This window comes from Lissotriton helveticus, chromosome 9 (genome assembly GCF_964261635.1).
Source record: "Lissotriton helveticus chromosome 9, aLisHel1.1, whole genome shotgun sequence".
NCBI classification, from domain to species: domain Eukaryota; kingdom Metazoa; phylum Chordata; class Amphibia; order Caudata; family Salamandridae; genus Lissotriton; species Lissotriton helveticus.
In genome coordinates this window covers 184,647,595-184,669,267 of record NC_136070.1, presented here as the reverse complement: position 1 = coordinate 184,669,267, position 21,673 = coordinate 184,647,595, and the positions used below count along the sequence as shown (strand labels likewise).

At 42.8% G+C, this 21,673-nt stretch overlaps 1 protein-coding gene across 1 annotated transcript in view; it reads left to right on the top strand.

Annotated features, from left to right (window-relative positions):
* Window positions 1-21,673, top strand: part of PYGL (glycogen phosphorylase L) — a 113,014-nt gene that overhangs the window by 51,482 nt on the left and 39,859 nt on the right. Inside the window, exons 7-11 of the mRNA XM_078659733.1 lie at window positions 143-225; window positions 6,019-6,162; window positions 8,946-9,038; window positions 12,610-12,756; window positions 14,505-14,668. Of these exons, the coding sequence (XP_078515859.1) occupies window positions 143-225; window positions 6,019-6,162; window positions 8,946-9,038; window positions 12,610-12,756; window positions 14,505-14,668 (631 nt within the window). The remainder of the gene's footprint in view (window positions 1-142; window positions 226-6,018; window positions 6,163-8,945; window positions 9,039-12,609; window positions 12,757-14,504; window positions 14,669-21,673) is intronic.

Genomic DNA, 21,673 nt, shown 5'->3' with positions numbered 1-21,673 from the left:
TGTAAACGATCTGATTTTACTGCATCTATGACCAGTGTTTGGTCACTGTAGGGTGCTCCACATTTCTTTGATTTTTGGGCACTTCAAATTACAAAGTCACAAGATAGGCAATAACTTTTAATCTTTTTTTTTTTCTTCTCAGTTAATGTTGGAGACTACATTGAGGCAGTGTTGGACAGAAACTTGGCAGAGAACATATCCCGCGTTCTATACCCAAATGACAATGTAAGATTTAAAATGTGCGCTTAATGCTTTGGAGCTTATAACTTGGAGTCTGAATTTTTTTTACTATATAAGAAAGTATCAATTTAATGTAATATCCAAATGTATTTATCTCGTATATTACTAATTTGCTTTTATGTATGTAACATGAAGGTTGCTGAACGGCTGGGTGCATTTCTTGTAGCCAGGTTTGAGATTGAATACTTTAGGTGGATGATTGATGGTTTATGAAAATGATTTATTGTGCAACGTCATTCATAGTTTACATAATTGTACTGTACAACGCTTGATTATTCTTTCTCAATGTTTCTGTGCAGAGCAGACCTGTTGCAAAGGATGATTTGAAGTTGTGTGCGTTTGATAGAGAAGTTCAGTATAGTGGTTTGTACATGCACTCCTTGCTTTGCTCTTTTTTAAAAGAAAGTGACAGAGATGAGTGTCCAATGAATAATGATTAGGTGGTGATTAAGTATACAACAAAAGAGGCAGTCTACAGAGACTATATCAAACTTAAATTGTGTTATTGAATTTTGTTCTCTTGATAATGAGATCCTGTTCTGATTCACCAAATGATCTAAGATATATAAGAAATAAAGTTTCAATGACCCTGTGCATCGTTACACACAGCTCAGGACAAGTTGTCCAGAAGTCCTTACCATATCTGTTCCAACTTTTTTTTCAGTAGGTTATGCCCCTTTGCAAATGTGGGAACAGCGATGAATTCCGTTTGTAGTGGCTGATTTCCTTGGCAGTCTTGAGTGAAGGAATATTTCCCCTTTGGCTTTGTTTTCTGTTGACAAAGTTCTTATACCAATATGTCAGAGTGGATTCCAACCAGGTTATGTTCAGTGGCTCTATGCTTAGTCCTTGCTTGCATTGCTGGTTGTTAGACTTGGTGTGGTTTTCCCTGCCTTTTTGCTCAACTCCTGTATTTTTGACAGTATACTGGATTTCGTTTCTGCTGACTTAGATGCTTTGGGCACTTTCCCACTGCTGATCAGTGTCAAAGTGGAAGTGCTCCCTGTGTGCACTGCTAGTATGATTGGTTAGCCATGATTGGCATATTTGATTTACTGGTAGGTCCCTAGTACCGTGCACTGTGTGCCCAGGGCCTGTAAATCAAATAAAACTATTTTGCTGCAGCACTGATTGTGCCCCCCCACACAAGTAGCCTTTCAAATGTAACTCGGACCTGCCACTGCAGTGTCTGCTTGCACAGATTTCAACTGCCAGGTCGACTTGGCAAGTGCACCCACTTGCCAGGTGCTTGCACAGATTTCAACTGCCAGGTCGACTTGGCAAGTGCACCCACTTGCCAGACCCTAACCTTCCCTTTTTGTGCATGAAGGTACGCCCAAGGTACCCCCATGGGCAGGGTGCAGTGTATGTGAAAGGTAGGACATGTACTAGTTCGTATGACATGTCCCAATAGTGTAATACTGTTTATTCATTTTTCACTGTTGAAAAGATATCTTGTAGGCTTACATTGAAGTTGCTTTGTAACATCTTTCATGTATAACTTTCCATTGGGACAATATAGAGAGAGTTTAGGCTCTCTGAATTTAATAATGAATATTTTTAGGAAGATTGTTTTTAAATTGTGTTGGAAAATGCCACTTTTAGAAAGTAGGCATTTTCTTATTTAACCACATCAATGCTACAGCAATTCTACCTCCGCGCTGGAACTCATTGATTCCCTTTGTTCATGACGAGCTCTGCTCGTCTTGAGCACACGAGTAGTGTACTGCATGACGAGCTGAGCTCGCCATGAGCATGGAAGGTGTTAACCATTCTGTGTACCTCTGCTGGTTTGTGTATTGACTGTCTGGTTTTGGAGTGACAGGGGCTAGGGATGGGCATTCACTGTAGACCGCCACAAGGGGGGTTGAGGCATGTCCTGCCTTTCCTGGGTGGCTCCTAGCTGAGTTGAATAGACCTTGGCTGCATTTAGAGTGGTGGGAGGAGTTTCTCTTGCACCTGAATAGGCTATGTCTTCTGTACAGGATGCTGTCTCCACCTCCTGTAGTCATGCTGCACCAGAGAAGACCGAAGTGGTTTGGACTGGGCTCAGATTTCTTCCACAAAGAGGAAATAAGACCATAGATGGACGGAAAGCAGAACAAATCAAGTTTACCCCCAGTCAAAAGATCTGGGTTAAATCCATCATTCATTTGCTCGCCATGCCACCCCAGTTTAGACCTGGCCATATGCCAATCAGTCTTGACCCTGTGCCTCATTGGAGCAGTACAGCCCAAACTGCCAAGCCAAGTCCTCCCTGGACCGGAAACAAGCATCCTAGGACCGGGTTTGGGGTTTCACCCCAATCGGCCAGGTTAGCCTGAATCCAGTAGCACAGTGAGCCCGAGACCCACGTCTGCGCATATCTGGTGCACTTGGGGCGAGAAAGCAGGAACCAATTGATGGACAGAATACAGAACAAATCAAAACCTTCACCTTTAGTCTGAGGAAATGGGGAATAAGTATTGGACCTTAAACCCCAGAGAATTGGATCACTTGTGGCCTCTAGAGGAACCTCTGCCAAGGAGAAGAGCTGGTGAGCTTTAAAAAGGAGTGCTGCCCCTTTGCTGTGTTTGCTTGCTGGGTTGGCCTGCATTGGCTACTTTGTCCAAAGAGGACAAAGACTGGAACATTGCTGTGAACCTGCTTGAAGAAGAATCTCCAAGGGTTTAGGTGTGCTGGCCTCCTGTTATGAAGTCTCAGACTTCATCTGCAACCCACTGACCAGCACCTGGACTCCTCTGTGGACTCCTGTATTCAAAAGGGCACCAATTTCAGTTCCTGGGCCCTGAGGATTGTGTGGTTGGTTCTGCAAAACAAGAAAAACAACTCCGCCGCAACTTGCACGGAGGCCTGGAGCAGCGCTTGTGGAGTGCATGACACCGCTCCAACTCTAGCAGTGAATCAGCTTTCCCGATGCTTGCACTGACCACGCCAGCATGTTATTGCATAGCCGACCACGGACGAGTGGGACTTCACAAACTCTTCGACTTTGCATCGCCTCACCAGAACCGACCCATCCCTGATGACGGAGCCTAACTTCCCCTGTCCTGGATTCAACACCTCTTCCTCACCTACTGTCTGTCCCCCCCCCCCCCACCCCCCCCACCCCCCTTCTTCCCCCGCCATGGCAAACAGCGAACCGGCTCCACCTTGACACCTCACCTTAATAAGACAGCGTGCTTCGTCCATAGTCATTGTTTCCAAGGTACTGTTTGGGGGTCTGTGACACCATGCCTGATGCTGTGAACCTCTCGGTCGATGCTGTACTTTGGATTTGTGCCTGTCACGGCATCGTAATAGACCTGGGTGGGGCTGTTTGGTTCTACAAGTGCTATTTTTGAAATGACTGTACTAAGTGATTTGTTATATGTATGTTGGCTTTTTGTCGGTTTGGTCTTGTATGGGTTCGATAGGGATACTTTATTTTCCTAAATTTGGTGTGGTGTTTTCACTGATACTGTGTTTGGAGTACAAATATTTTGATAAGCCGATCTTCTCGTGCCAAGCTTCTGGGGGTGGGGGGGGGGGGGGGTTATCTAAAGTGTGCAACTCCCTTACATTGACTAGAAGCTAGTGTCCCTACTTGGACTAAGGGGCATACCTCTGCCAATTAGACATCCCTATTTCTAACACTGAGCGATTCATAAACCACAAAAGTATTTTCTTCCCTTGTGGGGTTTGAAGCTGTATGTACGGTCTGTAATTGATAGAGAATTTGGTCCTTTGCATGCTGTTGGATAAGAAGCAATCTATAGGAATGGTGCTCTTCATTTCTGCAATCAAACTAATTTCTTGTGCTGTTCTTCAAAGATCCTTACTCTCACCACATCTACCTTTGGCTGGCCGTTGTCTCAGTATACATTCTACAGTCCCAAATGTACATCCAGATTCACATCCAGTTGGGGAATGATTAACGCCACAACAAAATCTTGCATAGTGATCCACAATTAAATGAAGGAAAACCTATTGTGCCTTCTTGAGGTTGGAACTGTGAGATCCAATAAAAGAGATCAAGTAGTTAGAACATATACACTCAAGCTGTAAGACCATCTCTTGTTCTAAGGAGATAAATTAAATTGCCTTTGCCCTTAGAAGGGAATTCTAGTTTCTCTGCAGTGTCTATCGAAACTGTACTGCAGAATGCTTACAGGAGTATGAGCCACACTACACTAGAGGTTAAGAATTCAAGAAAGTTTTCCCGACAAATTTCAGTCACAAAAAACCCAGTTTGGGTATCGCATGTTAAAGTCCTTGGCTGTGGAATGACCTAGATTAGGCTTACCTTTCTATAACTGGTGCCAAACCCTTTACCCCTCATTTTTCGAGGAAGAACTGGCCCTTGCAGCTACAATCAAGAAGCTGGACACGTGTCAATAGTGCTTTCAGGTCAAGCTGTTTGGTGCTTTAGGAAAGCTCCAAATAAAATAAATAAATACATTCATTCATTGAATTTATTGCTGGTTCCCTCTAATATCTGGAAATGGGTTGATTCAAAAATGGGGATCGAGTATTACAAAAATGGGGCCCTGCATACTAAAAAATAATCCAACAAAGTCTAATAACAAGTGGTGTTTGTCTTGAACAGCTTAACGTCTACTTATACAATTTATCCAAAGAACCGTTCCTTAACAAAATGTATTACTCTTTAAATAAAATCTCATCTAATTTAGTGCTGTATGTGTAATATATATGCGCTAATGTTCAGTTTTATTGAATTGTGCTCTGATAGGTTTCTTTTGCCACTTCACACGATGGCAGCTATATAATATATGTAAAAAAACACTGCTTGGATTTTATTGGTAAACATTTATTCCTATCTATGCCTAATTTTGTCATTTCAATCATTTTTTATCATTTGGATAATTTGAAATCCTACAGTACTTTGGATACTGTGTGTTGTGCATCGTTAAAGTTTAATTTGCTGTATGGAGGAATCCTCGCATCGCCTATGAGGGTGGCACTTGAGTTGGGAGTAGGAATGAATGATCTTTAGAGTGGTAGTCTTTTTGCAGTACTGAACCTCCTCTTACCCTCCCCTCCCCCTCCCCCCCCCACCCCAAGTCCTTTCACTTGCCCCGCCCCCCTCCCACCAATGAGGTGAAATATAGCACATTGTGCCAAATTTGTTTTTAGTTTGTAGTGGAAGTGAGCACAGATTTTATGTCATCATATTTCATAAAATCTGTAGAAACTGTATTCTTCTTTAGCTGAAGCCATTTAATGCTTCATTTAATGCTTTTCTTCATTGTTAAATTTGAAAAAAATAGGATCCTTCAGGTTCGTAGAGTATAATCTTGTAACTCCCTACACTGGCATATGATGGTAAATTTAACATGTTTGACATAAATGCATTACAAACCTTTCTCGAAGTCCTTCGTTGTAAGACCTATTTTTATCTCCAATTAATTTAGGAGTGACCAACTCGAAAGGCGGAAAATGGTTGGTGGCTAAGATTGCCTTTTGTAGTGAATGCGAGATAGATGCTACCTTGCAATCTCTGTTCACAAGGTAGCAATTTTGAACAAAAAGCATGATGGTGACTTTTAATTTTGCAGCTCACATTTGAGGAACCATTAACTTGTGAGTTGTGTATGCAAGAAAATACACAACCTGCGCCGGCGTTCTAGCGTATGTATGATTTTGTTCTACATTGCGAATGGTATTTCTGTATTGCCATAAGTGAATTGCCTTTAACTGTACAAAGAACCCCTACATGTTTTAATGCACACTGCTTAAACTGGCTAAATAGTGTAAATGCATCTTCTTGTCTTCTAGTTCTTTGAAGGGAAAGAACTGCGGTTGAAACAGGAGTATTTTGTTGTGGCCGCCTCATTGCAGGATATCATCCGCCGCTTTAAAGCATCCAGGTTTGGATGCCGGGATTCCATTCGGATTGGATTTGATAATTTCCCAGAGAAGGTAAAAATGCCTAGTTCATGGCAGTAAAACTCTATTTTGTTTTGTAGTCCTTGCATTGTTGACTATGTTTCAGGTAAATAAAGTCGGAGTTCTCTCAGGCCTTTAGTGTATCATGCTAGCATTCATTTGTAAATACATCTTTCTTACAGACCTAGCAGCTGAACTAAGATAAGGAATTTTCTAATAGTATCAAACTATAGCAGTGTAATCACCACTGCCTTGAATCTTGCACATGGCCTTACACCTTATTGAAGCAACATTCAGAAAAATAATTTCTTTGAGTTGACTTACCCAAAGTGAGTTACTTAAGGAGAGTTCTATTAAAACCTGTGATAACCTATGAAGGCTGCTAACATACTTGCATATGTGCTGTTATTGGTAATCTTTGCTTTAATACAAGTCTTTTGGTAGCCATTTTTGTGTTGAATCTCCTGCACACTTTAAATTTCTAATTGAGTTTTTATATTATAGTTTAATTCATTGATTAATGCCTATCAAAAAGACCAAGGGCCAGATGTACGACCGTTTCTTGCGGTCGCAAACTGGAAATTGTCCCGTTTGTGACCACAAAATAGGTCTGACCTATTTACAAACCCTATTTTGTGAATCTGTATCCTATTACAGACTCACAAAATAGGGTTTGTGACTCGCTATTAGGAAGGTTTGTGCCAAGGGCATCCCTTCCTAATAGCGACTCGCACTTCAACGTAAGATTGTGTTGCGGCTGCAAAACACTTGCAGTTTACCAACCATTTCATATTGGTGATAAGCCACTCACAAACTGCAAGGGGTCCACAGAGGAGCACTTTCCCTTTGTGACTGGCATTGTAAATATTTTTTAAGAGCAGGCAGTGGTCCCACGGACCAATGCCTAATCTTAAAAAATGAAACGGTAATGTTTCATTTTTCTTTTTTTAAATGCATCCTGTTTTCCTTAAGGAAAACTTGCGGCATTAAAAAATAAACTGCTTTATATAATAAGCAGTCACAGACATGGTGGTCTGCTAACCCCAGCAGGCCACCATCCCTGGTAGTGCTAGCCATTCCCTATGGGGTCACAAATTGCACCTGCCTCATGAATATTAATGAGGCTGGCAATTTGCTACCCCATTAGAAATCTCAAACCGTGTTTGAGACACTGTTGTAAATTCCAATTCGCAAAACGAATTTTGAAGCCTGCAACAGTGACCCCCCTCTGAACAAACCAAATGCAGACCCTGAAGACCTAACAAATTATAGGTCGGTTTCAGGTTTCCTATTCAAATAAAATCTTTGCATGTTCAGGTGCAAGACAACTGTAAGACTGTGTGGAAAAACGCAAACTTCTCCCTCGGCACCATTGAGCACTAATGCTCATGCCAGGGATGAAAATAACATTGGATGACAAAACACTAACTGCACTTGAGGAAAACCAAGGAGCACTGCAACTCAGGGTTGTCCAAGGCCTATCATGGCATTAGACCACGGTGTCCTCAAAGGTTTGGAGAGCAATCTAAGTTAATCGGTACACCTAAGGCAAGTTACTGTCAATCATATGGATTCCCAACACAAACATTAAAGAACCTGGGATTCCTTATTGACTGTTCGTACCCTAAATAAATGGAGTTTTGAAGGAAGCCAGCAGTCAACTAGCACTTCTCTTGAAGGTCCTACTACCCTTTCAGACAGAGCTCACAGGACACCTTGTCAGTTACCATCTCAATTAACTATTGTAATTGATCTACACAGGCCTGATCAAGAAGCTATTCATCGAGCTACAATTAGAAATGTCTATAATCAAACCTGCCATAATAGCTCGGAATAGTGCTAGCCAGATTAAAATTCGATGCTGTGATGGATGAATAGATAGGTTAACTATGTTACATTAAGTCATGATCCTTCATTAAAGAAATACGCAAGACTTCTGAATAAAATCTTAGAGTCAAGTATTTGTGCCAATCTTGGTAGTATCAAACTGAAACCGAAGAAGGCTCTTCAACCCATAAGGGCACAGTTGCCCAACATTAAGTTTTAAAAGACACTGATAAAGGAAATATTCTGCCAGACCGAAGTATAACCAATATAACTGAAACCCAAATCCACCAGAATGAGTAAAGCACAGGACCAGACCCCTAGTGTCAGAGGTTGACACAAATTAGCCCACAGACAGCTAAGCTCTCCCTTCACCAATATTCATTCACTCATTCCGTGGCTGCTAGGTGGCTTTCTAAAGCGGAATGACACAAGCTACACTGAAGTATCAATTGAACATCTATCGTAGCCATACGATTATGTGAACAATAATAATGGCGTATTGGTAACTAGTCTGAATCTCCAGTGAATTTACACCTGGTTTGCTCTGTTCACTATTCTGTCACAATAGTTGCTATTTTACATAGTTATTACACTGTTAAAAAGGTAGACGCACTACTTTGTGTATTCTAGAGCACACGCAATTAAAGCATCTTGACTTTAGTGCTCTGCCCTTCTATTTTCATATCGGAGGGGGTGGGTGTAACCCAAACAAAGTTTTCTTCAGACCTGTTATGTGGTCTGTTGGTTTCTCAACTATGTCTCTCTAATTCTGCTGTGAAGTGTTACTCCACAGCCACCTTCATTGTTGTTGTTTACTTTTTCAAAATACTAAATAAGGCTGTGGCGTATAGGAGAATACTTGCAGAGAAATTAAGTAATAACCTATATCCGGTGGTCATTTTGTGCCACCCAGTTAGAACCGGACTTAAAAAGCATCTTTGTCACAATTTTCCTGCACAGTAAAGGATGGCTCTGTCTTGCACATACAGGTGGCGATACAGCTGAACGATACACATCCTGCTCTCGGCATTCCAGAGTTGATGAGAATTTTTGTCGACATTGAGAAGCTTCCTTGGGAAAAGGTTTGTAAATTGCTTTTGGTAAACATCACCACTTGCCATGCAGCTGGCCTTGCTTGTATATTGATCCGGGGTCTACAGAATTGTGACCCACTCATTGAGTTTTCTTAAAATGAAGTCCATTAACAAACCCCTAATTCACATTTGTTTGGGTCGGTTTAAAAAAAAAAAAAGGTGTGAAATTCCTCGCAAAAAAAGTTTTGGATTTGAACAAATGTTTTAGATTTTCCCAGAATTTATTGACCTGGATTTTAAGCCATTATCTTACATAATCATGTATTCTTTTTTTTTTTTTTACTTACCCTGTTTAAGCCACATTCTTTGAAGGTTGCACAAAGATATTGAAAAACATTGAATGCTTGCCTATGTTAAACAGACGGTCTAAGGCCATATCTGGGTTCCTGCACGGTATACTTGTTCAGGCTATTTTTTAAACTCTGTTGTATTGAGCTTTGCCCTTCATGGAACGTTCTAGATTTGGCTTTCAGTCTGCAGTACAACTTCAAAGAGGAATGACCAGTCAGTCATTATAAAAGGGTCTTTAGGTGAGAACACCAGCGAGGGGTTGCAGCCACCCAGGATTGCTATTTGGTACCGACCTTTCTACCCTGAGGTCTCTCAGTGTGTCATGAAGGCAACGGCAGGAAGTAAATGAGCTCTTGGAGGTCTGTTTGCATTCTGTAGTTTATATTCCTTGCTCTTCCCTTCGCCACTAAGCAGCAAATAAGAGACTTGAGTGGCTAAAGTTGGAGCAAGAGTAATCTCATAAAGGCTTAAAGTGTGTATAACGTGCATGCACTGCCCCCTTCTTTTTAATGGGCATGTCTCTGGACCTGACATTGGGAAGACATTTTAGAGATTAAATAGAAAATGCTAGTGCCTAATAGGATTGGCCAAATGGTATTTAAGACTAAACGCCCAACTTTCAGATTTCATCATTTGGAAATCTTGATGGAACAATGGAGCTGGAACAAAAATTATGCAGATATCGACTGCCAGATATTTAATGTTCAGTCAACGATAGGTTGGATACGTTTTCAAAACCATTATTTATGTTAAAGGATTAGTATAGTTTTGTCATTATTCAGGTCAATCAAGTTTTTAGAAATATCAAATAAAGGTTGATGAGTGACAATTTCCTTTATGGAACACTGTTGATTTATGCTGTCACTAATCTAGCTAAAGCACCTAACCTACCCTACATAAACAGCAAGATTTTAAAGCCTAGTTGGAGAATAGAACCCTTCCATAAAGAGTCGTTCTGGAAACTCAGCCGAGTTCCCCACAGTTGCAGAAACAACGGTCTGAATATCCATAATAAAAGAATGATCGTTGCAGTAGCATTAATCGGAGAAACCAGAATAAAATCCCCTTTAGCATAGAGCAAGAATAGGACGTGACTCTCTCGCAGTAGAGTCCTAAGGGAAGGGGGGGGGGGGGTCTCCGTTAGTCTCGGAGCTCAGAATGCAGGATCTCTTCATAGCTAGCCAAGAGCACTCATTAATATAAAATCACACAATGTAATGAAAGTTAGTAGGTGTTCGATATTCTCTTCAAAACAAAGACGCTTGTCCATTGGTGTTGTCAACATATGTTGCTTCGCCTCCCGATTCCCACAGTAAACAGCCATGCCGGTACATAGTTAAACACTGTAGCCATTGCTGAAAACATGGAGGAAAGTTCCCATGAGAACCTTCTTACCAAAGATAAAACTGCGCTCTGTGTCTGATGTGAATACAATGGCTGGTCAAGAGACTGAAACAAATATCAATGATGACTTGGCTAAGCATACAGAAAATATATCTAATTGTTCAATCTATCAGTCTATTCATTATGAATTCACAACAGTACTTATTTTGTAAAATCTAATCTGGCATGAAGTTAAGGAAACCTAATTTTGAAGTTAGCACTTTCTGTAGCAGGATGCTGGTACTAGGAAAGACGTCCTAAATAAATGTCCATTTCTCTTATGAGCAAGAGTCTAGAGGAATAGGCTTGGGCCTAAACAAAGGGGCACATTTAAGTATGATGGGCAGATACATTAAAAAAATCTTTACGTTATTCTTGAATACAGTTGGGAAACACATTCTTCCTACTTGTGTTTTACTCAGTTATTTTAGCAAATTAAATGGGTTGTAATGAATTCCTGCACCTTCTAAACCGGGCACACTTTTAATCTGTATCATTTTCTATTTGAACATCCATATTAAAACTGAAATGGATACTTTTACACGTTTAAAGCAAGCACATTTTCAATGTTTCTACATGATGACCTTTCTACAGTAGTTTTAACGCATTCTAAAAGTGCAATTCTAAAAGGGTTTGAAAGTCGAAATTTGTGTTTAAAACTCATTTCTTCCACTGACCTCAAATTTATTAAATGAGGCAAGTCCAAAAATTGCGAGGAAAAGGGCATCAAAGCAGGAGAATAAATGATAGGAAGATGCCCTACCTAGGATCAGGGTTGGTTAACTGATCTGTTTAGTGAAATCTGGAGAAGTTTGCATCCCACAGTGAATGAGGGTACTAGCATTTTGGAAACTTACAGCTCACGATAAAAAAAAAGCAACACAATGGTACTAGATGTGTCCCATCTCATGGCTTCACCATGTGTACCTCAGTCTGGTTCATTTTAATCCAAATGGAATCGCATGGACTATAGGCAGACGCTGGTCACATGCAGTAAACATTGGACCAACAGTAAAGCCCTTGTGCATTTAAAGAGATTTGAGCATGAATATGGAGTACAGAGGGATGCATTATGTGCAGCAGTAATTGTGCTAATGTAAGCATTTTTATACCTGTGAATGTTGAACGTTTGCGCAATACATAAATCATATACTAACTATGGGGTTTCCCTCTTTGCCAGTTACGGGGACACTCCTTATACAACTTTGCTTCTGATGTGGCAGATTACAATTGGAATTATTACAGTCAAGTGACCTAATATCAAGATTCGTTATTCTCACTACTATTACCAGGTGGTGCTTTGCATGGACACAGAAATTTAAATAGCAAGAATTGAATCATTTTTCTGTCCGGAAACCTTGCTATAGGATTTACTAGCAATACAAAGAAAAGTGGCCCGTAATGTTTTATACTCTTATTGTTGCTTTGACTGTTGACTCTACGTAGTGAACCAATTTGTAATTCAGCTGTGATTTAAACGTAATTTTGCTATTCCAGAGTTGTTTAACACCCATTCGAAATGCAGGGCTGGTAGCTAAATAAACCACAAGGGATTGCTGTGAGTTCAGTTTTACAGAATGTTAACTTCTCGGCTCCTGCTTACTAGAGGAGTCTTGGTACTTTATATTACAAATTTAATGAGAAACGAGAGCAATAAATTCAACTTATCTTTCAAGAGGTTTTTAATTACACTATTTGTAGATCTTTCTTTTAAAGAGATGCTGGTTAGTTTTAAGGTGTACCCTAAATTTACTCGTCATCCTATTTTGTTGATGTAGAGTGAAGGCATTCTACTTTGTGAAGTTTTGTTGGTCTTTGAACGTTCTGAGGTACTTATTCAATTATTCAAAATGTTGACAGAAGTTGTCATATTGTGACTTTGTAGGCTTGGGAAATAACTAAGAAGAGCTTTGCTTACACCAATCACACGGTGCTGCCCGAAGCTTTGGAGCGCTGGCCTGTGGAACTTCTTGAAAAGCTGTTGCCGCGGCATCTTCAGATCATCTATGAAATCAATCAGCGGCATTTGGATGTAAGTAGACTTTGAAGAGCAGAGCAGCATTCTCCAAACCGCTTCCTGCATGTTTGTGTGTGCAGATGTTTGTGTAGTACCTGTATCATGCCTGTTCATTCTATACGTGTTTTGCTAGTTACATGAGGGAGCATGGGCGCACTGTACATTTTTAGGGGTGTTGGGAGACAATGCAAGAATTATTTACATCACTAGGAAAGTATGTTTTTGCAGGGTAATTCAAATCACTTAAAGTGCTTATACCAGGTTTAAAAAGTAAATTACTCAGGCAATCGCTTTGTCACTAGACCATATTCCGTCTGAAGAATATTTAAACAAATTAAGGTATCACATTTCAAGATCAGGGCCTATCTCCTTGGCTTTGTAGTATGGTTGTTTAACAAATTGGAGTATACTGCTACAGCAGTAGCTATTATGCCTTCACTGTCAAAGTTTAATTTTATATTGTTTTGAATATTTTTTTTTTATTTGTGGTTTGTGGTTTCTGCTGTGTTTTGCCAACTGTGTAAAAAGTGGACCAAAAAGGCTCTTTTCTAATCACCCTGTTGAACTGGTCTGTAATACGCTAGCATACATAAAGAAAATCTGTTTTCACATGGGGATAAGATGTATGGAGGCCCAAATGCCCAGAAGGGCGCACCTGCCCATGTGCAGGCTGCATTTTAAATGGAATGTAATAAAACCTGTCTGCATGCCTCTTTGAATTAAGTCTGTCTCGGTTGATTAGGAACTCATGTCGTGAAGCATATGATTTTGTCATTGACCTGCCTCAGTACATTACAACGTTTTCATTGTGACAAGTGTGAGCGTGCACAAAATGCGAATCCACCTATGGAAAAGAATTTGTTTTGAGCAGCTCTTGGGTGGATCTAAAATGAAAATGACCAAAACAGTAGAAATGCCGCCTATGCAGGATGATATAAATAACTACAATTATGTGGAGGCACAGCACACTTATCACACCATTTTGCATTGCCGATAGTTGGGATATTTTTTTGGTACAACATTAATTACAGAAATCTGTGCTTGAATCAGAACTATTGGGGTGAGGACTTCTTTTCTGGTGAAGCGGCTTTTCTGGCATAATCAGCTTTTCTGGCATAATCAGCTTTATAACGTTTGCAACACTTAGCTAATGGTTTAGGGTGCCCTTATGTTAAAGTAACAGGACCAAATTTTATTGAATTATGTTTCATGTTATAAAGTAGGTAAAACTAACATTAAAAACTCTTACAGACTCCTCCCACCCTAGTCTTAATGACGTGCAAGCATAACCTCGAATACTTCGATTTTGGTCTTCTGTGCTCAGGGTAGCTTCACAAACTTAATGAATGTCCTTCCTGCTCCCCCTCCCTCACCCCCACCTTTACTCCAGGATTTAACCCTTTAAAGTACCAGAGACCAGTACATGTGGCTCCAGGCAAAGGTGACCAATTTACAGTGTTTGTCCCAAGGGCAATTCACCAGTGGTTTTGATGTCTTTCTCCTCTTCCCTTTGCAGAGGGTTGCTTTAAGCTCCATATGGCCATGGGAAGAAATTATCCTGTTTAGGTCTCCCCTTCCCTAGTAACACAAATAGAAGGCTGTGGAGGGCTAGTGGAAACCACCTAACGTAAACCATGAGTGATGGAGCTCTACTTAAATTCTTGTTCTTGGTGCTGCTCATTTGTACAACTCTTTCTTGTTGGAATGGAGTCTGAAGTTTGCTTTTATAGACCGTCCTTTCTTGTCATATTCTTGAATTGCAGAATATTGCTGCCTTGTACCCTGGGGACCTTGACCGGCTGCGGAGGATGTCGCTGGTTGAAGAGGACGGAGGGAAGCGGATTAATATGGCTCATCTATGTATTGTTGGCTCCCACGCTGTGAATGGGGTGGCGAAGATTCACTCGGACATAGTCAAGAACCAAGTGTAAGAATTGTATATATTTCACAACCTCCAATTTCTTTTTCGGGATTAACCATAAACTTTAAGATTCAATTTAAATGCAAAATGTGATTGAAAATGTTATTGTATAAGGATTTTAGAATTGAAACCAGAGGTGACGTTTTTGGGTATATTAAGTCCAACTGTCCATTGATGGGTGCTGAGGTTTAAAAAAAAATTTTAATTACCTTTTCGAACATTGACACCGTACAATTATAAAACTGAAATGGACTCTGCACTAGGAGCATTTTGCTAGCAAATGTGTGTTTTTTTTTTTTTTTAAGTGGATACCTTGCAGAACTTATACAGTCCACAGAAACCTGCTATCTTTACAGTGGCAGCCGACAGGCTAAGACTGGTGAGGCAGGTGGAGGAGGTGCGGGGTCGGGGGGGGGGGGGGGGCAGTGAGGCACGCGTGGGGGAAGAGCGCAGCGGGGGGGTGATTAGAGTTCATAATGAACATAGACTTTCCTGGTGCCAGCCGCCTCCCGCTCCCCTGATCCTGGCCTCAGCAGTCCCTGCGACAGCATCGGACTCCCCATCCAATGCCCGTGATGCTCTCTAGCATGGGGATTGGCCTTGAGAGGGCTGGATCAACGCTTGCTCAGGCACAAACCGAAGTGCGCATGTCAGTTTGGCCAGCCAGCAGATGGCTGGCCAAACTGACATGCTCACTTAACAGTGCACATTTGCCACTCCTCCTCCCTCTGCTCCCATGGCCTGGCCTGGCCAGCCCCTCCCTGCACACGCTGTCTCATAGCCAGCAGCGGAATAATAAAATGATAGTAACATAATTGTATTTTTCAGCTGCTGGCTCTGAGCCAGTGGGGCAACGCTCCGCCATTGCAGAGAAGACGCCGCTGTCTCTTTAAATGTTTGCTATCCTTGAGTTTTTGACTTTCTGAGTCTAACAGGGACTATATATTTTATTGTGGTTGAAGGGCAGGAACACTGAGATGGCTAAGGTTACTAGGAGAGTTGAGGCAGCATGCATACTTTGGGGCATGATTTATGAATACATATATATGCTGATGCAGCCAAAAAACTGAAGCTATATGCATGCACAGAGGATGTTATTTTGCAAATCTAATCCAGTGAGGCTTCGATTGAATCCGATTTCTTTACCTCTAGGTAACTGGCCTATGTTTTCTCTATGAAAGTTTAGCAAAACATGAGTATTTCAATTGCAATGGGTGCCAATTACCTCATTCCCTACAGTGAGATTCCCCCTGCCTGAATGATGGCATACTATCTTTAGACCAACTACCAGTACATTAGTTTCTTTAAAAGCAGACTAGTTTACCAAGGAGGTACCATTATTTTTCGTCGCCTGCTCAGCAACAATTGTTTTTCAAAAACCCATTCTTTTATTGAACTTTGATTTAAAAAAAAAAAAAAAAAAAGGAAAAAACATAATTGCTCTTAAATGAAGGCACTTGGCTCCAGGGACTCTGTGTGCGATTGTCAGTGTCTGGCTTCACCTGAGATCTGAAGCAGCGCACAGAATATTCTCATTTTTTTTTTGTTGCAGCACAGATGGAATATGCACCATGCAGGTGGTTGGTGCAAACTCCAGTACGAGCTGCACTCAGGCGAATGGACCTCTCGTCCCAGGATGAGTTTTGGCCTCTACAATGTAACAATACTTCATTAACAGTGACGCACCAGGCCCACAAGGGTGACCGATAAAAGTAGATTTACAATCTTGAAGGTTTCTTAGCAGATTACCAAATTTACAAATTCAGATTATTTAAAATTAGTCATGAATCCTAATTCTTCAGGTAAATGGAGATCGTAAATACGATTAAAAGCAATTCAAAACCGCAAATACAAAACCGCAAATACAGACTGTTATCATTAATAAACCAGAAATTTCAGTTTACCATGCAGATAAGATTCTGAAATATTCTTCGCTACAAAGCTGGTAGACTGGGACATAAGGAGCAGAAGTGGTCCGCATATTAAGCCTCTAAAAGGAGTAATGGGACAGATTCAGTCGGCTAAGAAAAAATGAAATTGCTCTGAAGTCTAACGTTTCTAGCAGAAGCAATGTAAGTCATCAGGTCTCTAAATGACTGTAAAGGGGAATTTGAATCAAACTAGCTCAGCAATGCACAATCGGAACATATAATTCTCGACAATCTGCAACACTCCCCACGTTTCCCAGGGAGCAGATACTTATCAGGATCCACCATTTCTCGTTAAGATGGCTATCCTTTGTCCCAACTTCAAATAGTGGAAGTTTTGAGCTGCCTGGCCTTCAAGAGATGTATCGTAATAGGACGATATATCGAGGTCCGCTTGTCCCAGGCACCGGTGTGGGAATTAACCATTCACTCTATGGTGTACCTATTGATAACCTTTCTTGCACAAACCAAAACATATGGAATATTTTATTAGCTCAACTACTCTAACTTGACTCCTGAAACGAGAGTGAGAAAAGCACAGCAGACAGAAATTGGATTTATGTCAACATGAGACGTTAATCTGAGGCCTACATTAACTATGGCCAATTTACCATGGAAATCACGAAGCATGGTGAATTGTAACCTGAAAAATTACACTATATTTACGTATATGTAATGCTGATTAATGAGATGAGCAAAACGAAAAATTGTGACCGAGCGTCACCACTTTGAAGTATTTATTTAAACTGAACTCTCCTCTCTAAAAGACCTACACAGTTTGTAAAAAACTAAGGGTATATTTAAGGCATTATGGGCCTGATCTACAAATAACTGATTTGCAGAAGGTGGTTGCAAATTGCACACCGACGTTTTGAGAATCCATTCTGATTTTCCAAACTGTTAGGTTGGTTCACAGAATCCTCATTCGAGCTGTGTCACAATTTGAACGACCTCCTTTATATTCACGAGGTAGGTTGCAAATTGAAATCCCCTCCAGTTGATGGCATCACGTGGATTGTGGCCTGCTGGGGTCAGCAGACCACCATGTCTGTGATTGCATTTAAATAAAGTATGTTTGTTTGAATGCAACCAGTTTCTTTTTTTTTTTTTTTGAAAATCTGTTTTTATTGCCACATGTTACAAAAGAAGACGCAGTACATCACGTTTCGCAGTGCCATAAGTAATTCACAGTTCATGTACATGTCTGTATCTTAGGAAAGTATAACATTTTCTTTTTAATTTGAACAACCCTACGAACTACCCCTCCCCCCGTCCCTCCCCCCTTCAGGCACTTCCAATTCCTTCACTCCAAACATACGCAAATAAATCAAAAATAAAACCTGGTCTATCCCATCACGATCAGCATACAGTGTGTGTTCACCGCATCTGCCCTGGGAGCCATATTTAAGACCCCGGTATGAAGATCGTCGCACTATGCGCCTAGAACTACAACTGTCCCCCTAGGCATGAGGCAATGTCCTCTGAATTGCGCACCACTCCCAACCTTCAAGGCATTCCACATCTTAAGTGGCAGTTGTCGAATCCTCGGATGTGTATCCTTCCCCGGACTCAAAGGACCCTAGCAGTGTGTTCCACTCCAAAGATATCTGGTTTTTCCTAAGCCCTCTGTGCTCTTCGCGCTGCAATGTCGCGCTCTCAGCCTTCCCCCATCGTATCATCTCCGCCCTCCATACTGCCGGGTCAGGTGGTCTAGCTGATTTCCACTTCATTGTGATGGTGCGTTTAGCAAGTAGCAGTGCCAGGCCAATGAAACGTGTGGTCACACTTCTTACGTTCCACTGGTCCCAATCCCAGTATAACATATTCCCAAGCTGTGTGGGGCTTGGAGGGGGCCAGCTTAGTTAAAGTATCCTGCACTGATTTCCAATAATATCCTAGTTTTGGGCATTCCCACATCATATGTAGCAAGCGCGCAGCCTCCGCACCACAGCGAGGGCACGTGTCAGCTGTGTTGGGGAACATGGCGTGTAAGCGATGCGGAGTCGGGTACGCTCTATGTAGTAGCATAAGCTGTATAAATTAAATTTTGGGGTTTCTCGACACTGCCTTCGGGGAATTTAAGGATCCTCTCCCATTCCTTGTCCCGTAGTGGTCTCCCCAGATCTTCCTCCCACTGATCTCTCAGCGGACGTAACGTTATCGCTCTCCCTTCTCTGATGCCACTCGTGAGCCACTTAGTCAGATGACTGCCAGTGCCCATCAGATACTGCATTGTCAGGAGCGGGTTTGTATCAGGTTCTTCCCCCTGCGGCGCCCAGGTCAGAGCTATATAACGACATATCCTTGCATGCGTTAAAAACGTCCCCCTTGGGGTGTGGTGTATGTTTCTAAAGTCGTCAAAGGACATAACCAGACTCTCTGCGAAGAAGTCCCCTATATGCGACACCCCCGCCTCATGCCACTCGGTGAGTGCCCTGTTCGATAGCGTTCCCGATTTTAGGGGGAGTCCCAGAAGCGGTATCGTAGGTGCATAGGAAGTCACAGACTAGGTGTATCTCACCGCTTTCTTCCAATGGGTGATCGCTAGTTTCAGCAGTGGGGGTGCTGTATCTGGCACCTCTGCCCTCGGCAGCAACAAAGCATGGACCTTTCCTTTATTCCATTCCACTTCTGACATGTCGATTTCATGTAAATTGCGGCCCGCCAGCCAGTACACCAACCACTGTAGTTGACTAGCGTAGCTGTACGCCCGCATGTCCCGGACCCCCATTCCGCCCGCCGACGTGGGAAGCTGTAGCTTCGCTAGGCTAATCCGTCGCCTCCCCGTGCCCCACACCAGTTCCGTTAGCAAGGTATTTAACCTTGTAAACAATGGGGCCGGTACCCTGAATGGCAAGCTCGTAAAATAATAAAGAAGGCGGGGTAGGACCACCATTTTAGAGATGGCCACTCGGCCTGCCACTGACAGTGGCAACGCAGTCCAGAACTGTATTTGTGACTTCAGTGCCAATATTGCCCTGCCCAGGTTCCCGTCTATCATGTCCCTTTCTTCCCTGTACACCTGTACACCTGTATGCCCAGGTAGCGGAACGTTGTCTCCGCCATCTGGAAGGTGTGTGGCTCGAAGGACAGTTGGGTGTTCGCTCTAGAGGCGGCGAAACAAAACCCGTACGATTTACTCATTAATAGTGAGACCCGACAGTGCCCTAAAGCTATCAAAGAGTGCAGGTATGGGGTGTAGCTCTCCTCTTAAGTCGTGTAGATAGAGAATGTCATCCGCATACGCCGACACAACATGACTTGTCCCAGCCCTACGGATGCCTCTATGTTGCGCCGAGCTGCGGAGTTTGCAAAGCAGTGGCTCCAGTGCCAGAATAAACAATAGCGGAGACAGTGGACATCCCTGCCTCGTCCCCTTCGCTATGTCCAATGGTTCTGAAATACATCTGCTCATACAGACCCTGGCCGTCGGTCTGGTGTACAGTAACCGGACCCATGCGATGTAGTCGGTTGGAATACCAAATTTCCGGAATGCCGCAAGCATATAATCCCATCTAAGGGAGTCAAATGCCTGCCTCAAATCCAGAGAGATACAGCCCTCCGTACCGGACTGTACTTGCTCGCCGAGCATGAGTTGGCTAAGCCTCCGCAGGTTCATAGCCGTACTCCTGCTGGGCACAAAGCCACACTGGTCAGGGTGAATCAGTTGTGGGATATACTGAGCCAGTCTTGTCGCAAGAATTGTACTCAAAATCTTAAAATCCGTGTTGAGCAGTGACAGGGGCCTATAGTTTGCGAGTTGCATGCCGTCCCTTCCCGGTTTCAACATTGAGACTATTAGTGCCTGCAATGGCGATTGCGGTAGTCCCCCTGACTTCAGTGCTTCCTGATACACTACTTGCAAACGTGGGGCTAGCAAATCAATATAGGCCCCATAGAACTCGGCCGGTAGGACATCTGTCCCAGGGGTTTTAGTACGTGGGAGTGCAGTCATGGCCTGACGTATCTCCGCTATGGAGATAGGGCGCGCTAGGTCCTTACTCTGTTGTTCCTTAAGCCTCTGTATAGTGAGCCCCTCCATGAATTCTTCAAATGCTGGGTCTGACAGTGGTGGATGTGGGCCATACAGTGTTGCATAATAATCCCTGAAGGCATTATTAATGTCTAGTTGGGTCTCAACACGTGTTCCCTCTTTATCGAGGACTTCGGTAATGGGCACAGGTACCGGGTCGTCCCGAACCATCCGGGCTAGTAGGGGTCCGACCTCTCTGCCTGCGCATGCTGTCTGCTTGTGTATTCCCTATGATCCAGCACCCTCAGCTCTTCCAGCAATTCAGCGTGTTGTATGTGTGCCCGTTGTAGCGGTGTAAAGGGTATGTTCGTACCTGCAGCTTCATTTTCGAGTAGTGCCAGACGCCCCTCTACGTCTCGGAGCCCGTCCATCACAATATGTCTCATGCCCACTTTAGTGCTCATTGCTTCCCCTCTAATGTACACTTTGAAGGCGTCCCACTCTACGTGTCTCGAGCTCGCTGTGCCTGCATTTGAGTGAAAATAATTTGTGATTGCGTCAGCTATGGATGTCCGAAAAATCGGGTCCTCCAGCAGCTCCGGCTGGAGTCGCCACGTCGGGATAGGGGTCGGGGCCTTCCCCCACTGTAGGGTGACCTCTACCGGATTGTGATCCGAAAGAGTCTTGCCCGTGTGTTCCGCCAGTTCTATTGCCCCAAGCAGTAGCGTAGCACAGAAGACGTGATCAATTCTGGTGTGCAGGCCATGGGGTGGGGAGTAGAAAGTGTATTCCCTATCCCTCAGATGTTTGCAGCGCCAAGCATCCATCAAGTCCCACCCCTCCGCCCACCTCGCCAGCGCTTCTGCCTGCCTTCTGCTCTCGATGTTATGCATAGGTGGGTGCGATCTGTCTATAGAAACGTTCAACACTGCATTGAAGTTCCCGCCTATGAGCCAGCGGTAATCCACCCAGTCCGCTAAGACCCCATTCATGGTAGTCAGAAAGTCTGATTGGCCCGTGTTCGGGGCATAAACACTACCAATTACCACGGGGGAACCATCCAACAACCCGTACACAAATGCATATCTGCCATTTTTGTCCAACCTCTCC